At 42.3% G+C, this 12,217-nt stretch overlaps 1 protein-coding gene across 1 annotated transcript in view; it reads right to left on the reverse strand.

Moving 5' to 3' along the window:
• Positions 1 to 408: 408 nt before the first annotated feature.
• Positions 409 to 12,217, reverse strand: part of LOC141105350 (membrane-spanning 4-domains subfamily A member 15-like) — a 70,516-nt gene continuing 58,707 nt past the window's right edge. The window contains exons 6-7 of the mRNA XM_073595214.1: positions 11,168 to 11,281; positions 409 to 865 (exon numbers count right to left, since the gene is read on the reverse strand). Of these exons, the coding sequence (XP_073451315.1) occupies positions 563 to 865; positions 11,168 to 11,281 (417 nt within the window). The 3' untranslated portion in view covers positions 409 to 562. The remainder of the gene's footprint in view (positions 866 to 11,167; positions 11,282 to 12,217) is intronic.

The raw sequence follows: 12,217 nt of genomic DNA on the forward strand, positions 1-12,217 counted from the left end.
ACCGCTGCACAAATTCCACGTGACATAAAAGCTGCAACACCCATCATTTTATAATAATCGAAAAAAAAAATTATGTTTGGGAGTTCTAAGCCATTTTCTAGCAAAAAAAAGTATATTCTTATATGTATGTGAAGAAGTGTCAGAATTGGCCCAGTAGGCAAGTGGTTAAAATTATTTTTCATTTTGGTACATGTTACAGTGCCCTTATGTCATTTGTTTGAAAATCCCTTGCCTGGAAACTGGGCATCAGTGGTTTTTAACTGGTTGGCTTTGATTAACTTCAATAAACTTCAGCAAAGTTTGTTGAATTCACCTGTAACCCAGGTATTCAGGTCATCCCCAAAGTCCATAAATCATAAACTTTATTCATACTTGCAAAATAAGTAATGCGATTCTAGTATGTTTATTGAACAAAACAGTTGGAAATATACATTTATCTTGTGAAAAAATAAAGCATGTCAGAAGTCTATACCAACATTAGCATACAGATATCATTATCCAACTTTTTGTTTTTATTGTAAAGTAGTTTCAAAATGTCTTCCTGTGATCATGCTATGTGCAGTTAGTTGTACATATTGTATCTATTGAGCATTCTATTGTCGTTAGCACCTTGGTAGTTCTGTTGAGAGAAAGTTGGGGTTCTTTGGAGTCCAGACTGAGCAGTTGGGAACCTGTAGTCAGCTTCTCTAGGCTGGTTATAGTTTGGGGGCTGGAACTGTGGGCTTGGGCCGTCAGCTTCTCTAGGCTGGTTATAGTTTTGGGGCTGGAACTGTGGGCTTGGGCCTCCGAACCTCTGTGTGGGGTCAGGTGCGCTTGCCATTGGATTGCTATACTGAGTTGGTATTGAATACACCTGTGCAGAAGACTTAACAAAAAAAGAAAAATGTCAGTTATGGAAACCCTGATGAACAGGTAAAAATTTTTTTTTATTTTAGATATATACACATATTTATTCATCATTCATCAGGTGGATAATACACCCATCTTCTTTGTGTATCCTTAGTTGGACAGCAACATCTATCAATACGTTTTTGTCTTTAGAGCCTTTATATGATTTTTCTTTATTGTGTTTACCTGTTTGTAATTTTCATACCCCCTGTCACCACAACATAATTTAAGGGTTGTCTGTCGCAGTTAGTCACAACATGGACGTTTTAGGCACGGATTGGATGGGTTTTATGTCCAACCTTAAAACTGCATGCTTGAATGAACACAAAACTGAAGATGATATCCAAACGTTCTTTGCCCGAATGTCGAAACTTCTTAAAAGTAAGTCACACTTACATTGGCATATTGAATACTTCAAACTATATGTCAGTGAGAAAATCTGCCCCCTTGGTTTAAGGGGCCAGATATTTCCCACTTTAAAAGATCCTTTAGTTGACTTTAAGAAAGCATGGGAAGACATACTGATGAAGAATAGCCTTGAATTAATAGGACTTCTTATTACTCAGTATGCTCACGATATGACCCTCCTTGATAGCGACATTGAGCGACTCAATACAGAGTACTCTCATTTGACGGACAATACGACTTTTAAAAATAAGTGGAAAGAGCTCAGAGAACGCTTGGAAAGTATGAATAAGGACATTATTGTTAAGAAACAAATCAAATTTGGGAAAGACAAATCAGCCTTCGCTGAGGGCCTGGCCTACCGTTGGCCCGGTAGGAGCCAGGGTAGACGAGGCCCTCCTCGGACCAATAATAACAGAAATTTCACTACGGACATCGAATCGGATTCTTCTCTCTCTACCATATCTTCCTTAAGCACTGTTCAACCGAATGCTTCATCTGCACTTAACTCTTCACGTAAGAGACTTCGTTTTGGAGGTAACACTCCACCAACGAACTCCAAAAAAGATAAGAAAGGCCCGAAAGGCCCTAGATCTACACGTGCACCCCCAACACAAACCTCACATGATACCAACGCCCCCCTAGAAGGGGCAGTTGGTCACTCTACATTACATGGCACGATTCCTAAAATTTTAAACTCAGCTTTAATGACAAATAAATATACTAAAATTAATGAAGATGCTATTTTTTTAGATCTGAAGAAGCAACAGAGCAATCTAGATGCTTACGTCTTGAAACCCTCACTACCCCAACAGAACCCTCCCCCTCACGCCACACCAACCTCAATGTCATAAACCTCACCCCATATACATTCAATAACGAGGAAATCTCGTTATTGCAATTAGGACTTGGTTTTTGCCCTCTTGATGCGCTTAAGGTTGCTGAGACAATTAAGGACTTGTACTTGTTTGCACGCAACTTAACTTTCAGATATATCTACGATAAGGATCGCGTTAATCTCGGCTTGGAGCGTGAGCTCGCGGAGCGGACCAAAGGCTTCTCTATGGAGGAGTTTAGGGCGCTCTGTGACCTCATGCTCCTGTTCGATGAGGGTGATACCGGGGACCCTGTACTGTCGCAAGACCATGGACCACCTTAGTATCTGCATGGATGGTGATTTATTGGGTCTCCTCCTTCTCTCTCCCTACAGCCCCCCTTTTTTCCCCCCTCTTTCCCCCCCTCCTTTTTTCCCCCTCTTCCCCCCCTTCCCCCTTCCCCCCCCCTCCCTTCTGTTCCTCTCCCGTCATCCCCTCTCCTCTCCCTGCCTTGCCCCTCTTCCCATTTCTCTGGTCCCCCCCTTTTTTTCCCTTTACCCCCCCTCTCTCGCCCTCTCCTTCTTCCTTCCCTTCCCCCTCCCCGTTCCATTTCCCCCCCTCCCTCCTTCCTTCCCCATTTTCCCTCCTTCCCTTCCCCCTTTTTCCCCAACAGGCTGTTCCCCCTCCTTCGGCTTCCCTCCCCACTTTTCCCAATCCTTCCCTGGTTTCCCTTCTACCTTCCCCTTCCCCCCTGTGCCCCTCCTTTCTCCCCCTGCCCTTCCCTCTCTTTCTGTTCCCCACTTTCTGTCCCTTCACCTTCTTCATATGCTCCTTCCCCCCCTTCTCCCCCCCTCCTTTCCTTTCTTCTCCCCCCCCCTCCTGTCCCTTTTATTTCCACATCTCCTTTTATTTTGGCCCCCCTTCCCAACCCCCCCATTCCCCTCCTTCCTGTTTCTTTGCCCCTTCACTCCCCCAGGGATTTCCACATAATTTTCCTCCCTACACCATTACCTTGGGTTATTTCAATTGCATGGCATTGGCACACCTCCCTCTGATATCACAGTATGGTGATATTTATAATCAATTAATCAAATATTTATTCATCAGAGGCTGTCTGTCATCCCCTGTGTCCACCGCGGGGGGATTTATATGGGGTCCTGCATGCCCACAAAAATCTCCTGAATGGGTGAGCTTGTCCTTATTCTTATTTATTTTTTTGTATGGAGTGTTCTGATATTTTGTCAATAATCTTGCTGCAATAATCCTATATGCACATATATATATGCTTGTATTTGTTAAAACTACTTTATGTCATATTGTAGATATGGTTCTCCTGAAGAAGCGGTGCTAACCGCGAAACCGGTCGAGAAATAAAGTTTTACACATATTTGCCATCTAAAACTGTGCGGAATCCACTGGCTCAGACTATGTGGTATCTCCTTTTTTATGGTTATATGTAGTGTTGTTGTTTATAATCGCAATTGTATGCGGTATTGCAATTTTATGAACATTTTTTCTATTAAAAGTGAACTTTTATAAAAATATTTTATATTTCTTTCTGTCCCATACCCATTATTGTATACCGACACTGAGTACCGCAATAGTCCCCTCTTTTCCTCCTGTTGGGGGTTGAGACGCTAGCTGACAGTAGCAGCAACTGCAGCTACCGCTCTACCCTCTTTCTTTCCTTGATCATGATATCCTGGGATGATGGAACGTGTACCTATTAAAACCCTTATGGTAATATAGGCCTTTCATTTTGTTATTTTAGATAAACTTTGGAGGAATTTTTGTCAAGTTTTAATTGTGGTCTGTGTCCCCATCAGGAAGATTTTATATCAATTCCTGTCTTTGTGACAATGGGCCCATAAATGTTCACCAGGACAGGAAGGCACCGACAGTAAATACATTCACTATATATGCCAAAAACAATTGCAACTATTCTAAAAAAATTATAATTAGCTAAAGTAAAGTGCACATAAAAAGAAACAATAAAATACATTATTTTTACCATTTATCCAGGAACGAAAAAACACCAACAATTTACACTGTTCCAGCAATTATTTGAAAAAAGCTAGTAACAGTTACTTATAATAAAATGATTGCAGCTGTTGCCTTTTTTGATTTGCCTGATTAGATTAGGTTCAAGAACACACTGCTGGTCTTGGGTTGTCATTGAGATGTGTTTAGTTACTGGCATGTTAAGTAGGAATGGGCTGCTTCCAGGTAGATCTGTTCTCGATTTAATCATTGCTATTTACACGATCTGCCATAACATTAGGACCGCTCTACATTACTTGTCAAAGCACGCATTCCCACCTCTGAAGGTATGCTGTCGTTTCTGGCACCAAACTGTCAGTAGCAGATTCTTTAATTCATGTAAGTCTCTAGGTGGGGACTTGTTTTTCCAGCACATCCCAGAGATGCTCATTTGGATTAAGATCTGGAGAATTCAGAGGCCAAGTCAACACCTCAAACTTCTTGTTGTGTTCCTTAAACCATTCTTGAATTCAACCTACCAGGCCACCTTCTTACATTGCTCTTGTGGTCCAGTTTTGATGCTCGTGCCCATTGTAGGCACTTTTGGCTGTGGACATTGGTCAGCATGTGAACCCTGACTGGTATGCGGCTACATAGCCCCATACACAACCAACTATGATGCACTGTGTGTTCTGAAACCTTTCTATCAGAACCAGCATTAACTTGTTCAGCTACATTGAGCAACATTTAGCCTATTTGAGCTACATTAGCTCTTCTATAGGATAGGACTATACAGACCTACCTTCGCTCCCCATCTACATCAATGAGCCTTGGCCACCCACGACCCCATCGCCGGTTCTCTGGTTTTCCTTCCTTGGACTACTTTTGGCAGATCCTGACCACTGCACACAGTAAACAATCCACAAGAGCTGCAGTTTTGGGAATGTTCTGACTCAGTCATCTATTGATTACAATTTGGCATTTGTCCTTTCAGATCCTTTCACTTGCCCATTTTTGCTACTGTGAACACATCAACATAAGGAACAATGTGTTCACTTGCTGCCTAACATATCACACCCATTTTCAGATGCAATTGTAACAAGATAATCAATGTTATTCACTGTATCTGTCAGTGGTCATAATTTTATCACTGATCAGTGTATGTCCCAAGATGGGAGCTCTGTTATGCCTCGTACACACGGTTGGATTTTCCGACAGAAAATGTTCGATGGCAGCTCGTTGTCGAAAATTCTGACCGTGTATAGGTTCCATCGGACATTTTCCATCGGAATTTCCTTCACACAAAATTTGAGATCTGGATCTCAAATTTTCAGACAACAAAATCTGTTCTCGTAAATTCTGATCGTGTATACAGGAGTCCGACCCACAAAGTTCCACGCATGCTCGGAATCAAGCAGAAGAGCCACACTGGCTATTGAACTTAATTTTTCTCGGCTCGTCGTAGATGTTGTACGTCACCGCGTTCTTGATGTTCGGAATTTCCAACAAGATTTGTGTGACCGTGTGTATGCAAGACAAGTTTGAGCCAACATCCGTAAAAAAAAAAACATGGATTTTGCTGTCGGAATGTGCGATCGTGTGTACAGGGCATTAGAGTACAGTTAGAGACTACACTTCATAAATCCTGATGAAACACTGCAGCTTCAACAGATATTTGCAAATGTATCCAACAAAAACCTCTGTTTTTAATGCAAATTGTTAGAACGGTGGAAAATATATTTTTTGCTGGCTAGCTGGTAAGAGTTCAGTTTGTTTGTTCTGTGAAATGACATGTGCACCTCACCTTGAAAAGCTTGTTATAAATTGAATAAAGTGGTTTCTATTTTTGTTTTACTTGAAAAAAGACACATATCTATCAAGCAATAGACAAAAACAGATAAGTAAAAAAAAAACCTTTTTTTTAAAAAAGCATTGTCCAATACGCTCCAATAGGGAAAAAAAATGACTCCCATTACCCAGAGGTAATGGGATACTCAACAAATTACATTTGTACATCCTGTGGATGTCTATTCCATATTTTCTCAGCTCTTACTGTAAAGAAACTTTTTTCATATGTGAAGGTTAAACATCTTTTCTTCCAGGGCACAGAAAATGTTCCCTTTGTATTTGCAAAGAACTTAAAGTGAAAAATGTTTCACCGGGTTTGCTATGACCATTTATATATTTATACTGTGATCACAAAGTGACCATTACTCCTAATTTTTACTGACAGTCTACTGACTGGAATGGTACCAGCTGATTGGAGAAAAGCCAATGTAGCACCAATATTAAAAAGGGCCCAAAATACACCCTTGGGAATTACAGACCAGTTAGCCTAACATCAATAGTATGCAAGCTCTTGGAGGGGACGATAAGGGACCATATACAAGATTTTAGTAATGAGAACGGTATCATTAGCAGTAATCAGCATGGATTCATGAAGAATCATTCTTGCCAAACCACTTTATTAACCTTCTATGAGGAGGTGAGTTGCCATCTAGATAAAGGAAGGCCCGTAGATGTGGTGTATCTGGATTTTGCAAAAGCATTTGACACTGTTCCCCATAAATGTTTACTGTACAAAATAAGGTCTGTTGGCATGGGTCATAGTGTGAGTACATCGATTGAAAACTGGCTACAAGAGTGGTGATAAATGGGGAGTACTCGGAATGGTCAGGGGTGGGTAGTGGGGTAACCCAGGATTCTGTGCTGGGACCAATCCTATTTATTTTGTTCATAAACGAACTTGAGGATGGGGTAAACAGTTCAATCTGTGGATATGTGGAAACCTTGTAAAAAGATCTGAACAAATTAATGGGGTGGGCAACTACATGGCAAATGAGGTTCAATGTACAAAAATTTAAAATAATGCATTTGGGTGGCAAAAATATGAATGTAATCTATACACTGGGGGTAGAACCTCTGGGGGAATCTAGGATGGAAAAGGACCTGGGGTTTCTAGTAGATGATAGGCTCAGCAATGGCATGCAATGCCAAGCTGCTGCTAACAAAGCAAACAGAATATTGGCATGCATTAAAAAGGGGATCAACTCCAGAGATAAAACGATAATTCTCCTGCTCTACAAGACTCTGGTCCGGCCTCATGCTGTCTAGTTCTGGGCACTAGTCCTCGGGAAGGATGTACTGAAAATGGAGCGAGTACAAAGAAGGGCAACAAAGCTAATAAAGGGTCTGGAGGATATTAGTTATGAGGAAAGGTTGCAAGCACTGAACTTATTCTCTCTGGAGAAGAGAAGCTTGAGAGGGGATATGATTTCAATTTATAAATACCGCACTGGTAACCCCACAATAGGGATAAAACTTTTTTGTGGAAGGAGTTTAACAAGACACGTGGCCACTCATTAAAATTAGAAGAAAAGAGACTTAACCTTAAACTACGTAGAGCAGTGGTTCTCAACCTTTCTAGTGCCGTGACCCCTTGATAAAATTTCTCAAGTTGTGGGGACCCCTAACAGTAAAATTATTTTCGTTGGTTGCGTTTGATGGCACAGTGGCGACAATTGATGGGCACAGTGACTGCACAGTGGCGACGTTTGTTGGCACAGTGGCGACAATTGATGGGCACAGTGGCTGCGTTTGGCACAGTGGCAACAATTAAAGGGCACAGTGGCTGCGTTTGATGGCACAGTGGCGACAATTGATGTGCACCGTGGTGACAATTGATGGGCAGAGTGGCTGCACATTGGCGACGTTTGCTGGCACAGTGGCGACAATTGATGGGCACAGTGGCTGCGTTTGGCACAGTGGCTACAAATAAAGGGCACAGTGGCTGCGTTTGATGGCACAGTGGTGGCGTTTGCTTGCACAGTGGCGACAATTGATGGGCACAGTGGCTGCATTTGATGGCACAGTGGCGGCATTTGCTGGCACAGTGGCGACAATTGATGGGCGCAGTGGCTGCATTTGATGGCACAGTGGCGGCGTTGCTGGCAGAGTGGCGACAATTGATGGGCACAGTGGCTGCGTTTGATGGCACAGTGGTGGCGTTTTAATTTTTTCTTCAGATTTTTTTCAGTTTGTTTGCGCCCCCACCACTGATTTATATATATAAACGTCCCGGTTGGTTCCTCAAAAGTGGTTATTCCGTGCCAGTGCTAGATACAAAGTGTATAGCACCCAAACATGTATCTAGCACTGGCAGGGAATAACCACTTTTGAGGAACCAACTGGGACCTTTATATAGTAATGATATGTATTGTTCCATAATGAAAAACATTTTTGTCATGTCAGCATTTACTTTTAAAAAATCTATGTCTTGATTGCCCTGGTGAAAAAGATGTCCGCTTGCCAACTTCTAAGTGTAGCCTTACTGCGGACGAGAGTACCAAGATGGCGGCGACGGAACGTCACTTCCGTGCAGTCTCTCCTCTCCAGGAAGTGACATCTCGCTGGCCGAGACGGACAGACTCCGGCAGTAACTTCGGGTCTGTCTCGGCCACCATTCGCGACCCCCTGGCGAATCGGCAATCGACCCCCCCCAGGGGGTCGCGACCCCCAGGTTGAGAACCGCTGACGTAGAGGGTTCTTTACTGTAAGAGCGGCATGGATGTGGAATTCCCTTTCACAGGCGGTGGTCTCTGCGGGGAGCATTGATAGTTTCAAAAGACTATTAGATATGCACCTGAACGACCACAACATACAGGGATATACAATGTAATACTGACATATAATCACACACATAAGTTGGACTTGTTGGACTTGTGTCTTTTTTCAACCTCACCTATTATGTAACTATGTAACAAATGCCTCTTTTCAAAGGAGAGTAAATTGATAGGTCCATTCTTTCCCCACTCTGTCCAAAGGAAAATAAGCATTGGCTGGAGTTTGGCTTTACATTTTGTATATAGAAGGGATGAGTTAGATTCCCATTTTCCTTCTATTGTTGCCCACTGGGGACACTCTTCTTTACTTTTTATCCCTGTGACACCAAGACAAGATATTTTGGGAATCAGGTGGAAAAGCTGGTTTTAACCTTTCCCCACCCTACTAATAATGTTTTTTTCACCATCTTTCTCCTCATTGGAAACAAATGGCATTAATGTCTTTCTGACCCGCATTACCAAGATAGGGAAAAATATTGCCAGTAAAAACACAGACAGACCTTGAGGGCTCATACTTATCAGAAATAAAGGCCTTTTTAGACCTTGAACGTTATACACCCTTCCTCTCACCACACCACTGACCTCAGCTGCATATTGGCAATTACATTGGCACAGACATGATGTCATTGCATATGTGCAACAATGGCATCATGTTTTTATTAAACAAAGTGAATCAGTTTGTATGAGTCAGACCCTGCGGCAAATCCAACTTGATCGGTCCTCACTGAGATTCACTGAAGATGACAGTTCATTCAGTGAACTGGTGAAGTGGTCTAAAGGATTATCCCTACCCTATACAGCCAACACATTTCAGGGGTTCTGAGGGAACCTCTTTATCAAAGTTCTGACATGCTGGATGATAAAGCATAAGTTAGAACCTAAAATTGAATTTATTTTCTTGTGTGCCATTTAAAGTAGAGCTACAGGCAAAACCTTTCAGTTGGATAGAGTAAGGTAGGGTTATAACCCATCAAGTTTTTTGGGGGGCCACCTGTATCCCACTGGGGAGATTTCCCTTAATTTCCTGTCCCATAGCCAAAACGGGAAAACCTTTGTTGTCACTAGAACTAGTGTCAGGGTCCAGATCTGAACCTGTGACCTCTGTGGTGTCTAGCTGTAGCTCATCTCCCTGTGCCACCTGAGGGTGCCTTGTATCTTGTTTCTGGTGCACTCTTTGCTGCTCCTATGAACTTCCTGATTTAAGCCATGCCTCTGCACTTTTTGCTCGCCAAATTATTATGCTCACTCCAGCTGATATCATACTCCTTGTGTACCAGCAGCTGTCCTTATTTTTCCTACCATTTGTTAACAACCGTGGACATGTTTAGTGACTATGCTTCTGCTTCATTCCTACCTGCTACATCTGGTACCAGAACCCGTCTTGCTCACATCCTGGTGTGGTAATCCTTTTGATCGCGACCTGGAATTAGCATGCAGCGAAACCCATTTCCACCATCAGGAGACTTGTTAGTGTTAGATCTTGCTTCCCAGATGAGAGAGCGTCATCCGCCAAGGCGACCTGGTTGTGTACCGGTATCCTGCTAGTGGGTGTATACCTCTCTACTGCTATAGCTACTGGTCTCAGTGCCTGGTCTGTGACCATGACAACTAGTGTCCCGATTGGAATACTCTCTCTCTCTATTACTGTTCTAGGAAAAAACCCAAATTGAAGTATTTCCTTCACTTTTGATGATAACAGTAAAATGGACAAATAGGATAAATCTCCCTATGGAGGGCTCAATAAAAAGCAGATAGATGTTCTATAGCCTCTCCACTCTGTCCAAAACTAAAAGAAAAGTTTTGCCTTTAGTTATACTTTCATGCTTCAGCAGCTGATGGCAAAAACTAGATTTTTTTTGGCCCACAATAAAGTAATTTTAGTCATTTAATTCATCTATCTCCTGTCCAGACAGCACTTTAGACCACTGAGAAAATATAGTCCCTCTGAAACCCTGAAATGCTTTGGTGTATTTCTATAGATTTGTATGATAAAATTTGCATACCTTGTCTCTAAGGGACCTATTTACTAATGTTCTTACACAAGATTAACACACTTTCACCCATGAATCATACATTTTTCTAGAATCAATTGGAAAAATGCGTGATTCCTGGGGGAAAGTTTTTTGACTCTTGGATATGAATGATAAATAGACCCCTAAGTCATTGGTTTCACCATTTATTTTTTTACAGTCTCCACTCTAATATTCAACCCATTTAGGGATCTAGCACCTCTGACCTACCCACTGACACACTGCCACTCTGCTGATGGACATAAAAAAAAACAAGTAACAGGTTGTCTGAACCACTTATTGCCAGTTTATAGATTCCACCAAAGGAGCTGAAAATCCATCCAACAGAGATAAAATGAAGTCCACTCCAATAAATCACCACTGTGCATGCACCAGAGACCTCAACAACCTTTGCTTCTATGCTGTTGTAAAGCAACACTTCACTCACCTGCCTTACTGTCATCGCATCCTTGGCAAGCCTTCCAAAGTGGGAGAGCGACACCGCAATACAGAACTCCAACAGGTTTGCAATCACCGCAAAAACAAGGACCACTGTTAAGAACTGTGAAAACAGCAGCAGCAGAAGGTAATCAAATCTTAACTGTGTGGACCACATTTATATCAAAAGCATCATAAAAAAAACAGAACTCATCTATATAATAGGAAAAACACTTTAATTGGTATTTTCTAATGGGTTGGGGAGAAGCATGAAATATGTTGAAATTACCCTTTTGTCCAAAACACTTGTGTATTGATACCATCTCCTACAATTAAAGAATTAATCTGCACCGTTATCTACTGGTAAATTCAGATATTGTGCCACTCTTATAAAACACAGTGTAGCTTTAACCACTTGCTTACTGGGCACTTAAACCCCCCTCCTGCCCAGACCAATTTTCAGCTTTCAGCGCTGTCGCACTTTGAATGACAATTGCGCGGTCATACAACACTGTACCCAAATGAAATTTTATCATTTTTTTCCCACAAATAGAGCCTTCTTTTGGTGGTATTTGATCACAGCTGGGATTTTTATTTTTTGCTAAACAAACAAAAAAAGATGGAAAATTTTGAAAAAAAAAAAAATCATGTTTCATAGTTTGTTATAAAATTTTGCAAACAGGTAATTTTTCTCCTTCATTGATATGCGCTGATGAGGCGGCACCGGTGGGTACTGATATGCTGCACAGATGGGCACTGATAGGCACAGTTAAGGCGGCAATGATAGGCACAGTTAAGGCGGCACTGATGGGGACAGATAAGGCGGTACTGATGGGCACAGATAAGGCGGCACTGATGGCCACTGATGGCCACTGATGGGTGGCACGGATGGGTGGCACGGATAGGTGGCACTGATGGGCACTGATAGGTACCACTGATGGGGGGCACTGATGGGCGGCACTGATGGAGGGCACTGAAGGGTGGCAGTGATGGGCGGCACTGATGGGCACTTATGGGCACTGGTAGGTGACACTGATGGGCACTGATAGGTGGCACTGAT

The sequence above is a fragment of the Aquarana catesbeiana genome, linkage group LG08, assembly GCF_042186555.1.
Source record: "Aquarana catesbeiana isolate 2022-GZ linkage group LG08, ASM4218655v1, whole genome shotgun sequence".
NCBI classification, from domain to species: domain Eukaryota; kingdom Metazoa; phylum Chordata; class Amphibia; order Anura; family Ranidae; genus Aquarana; species Aquarana catesbeiana.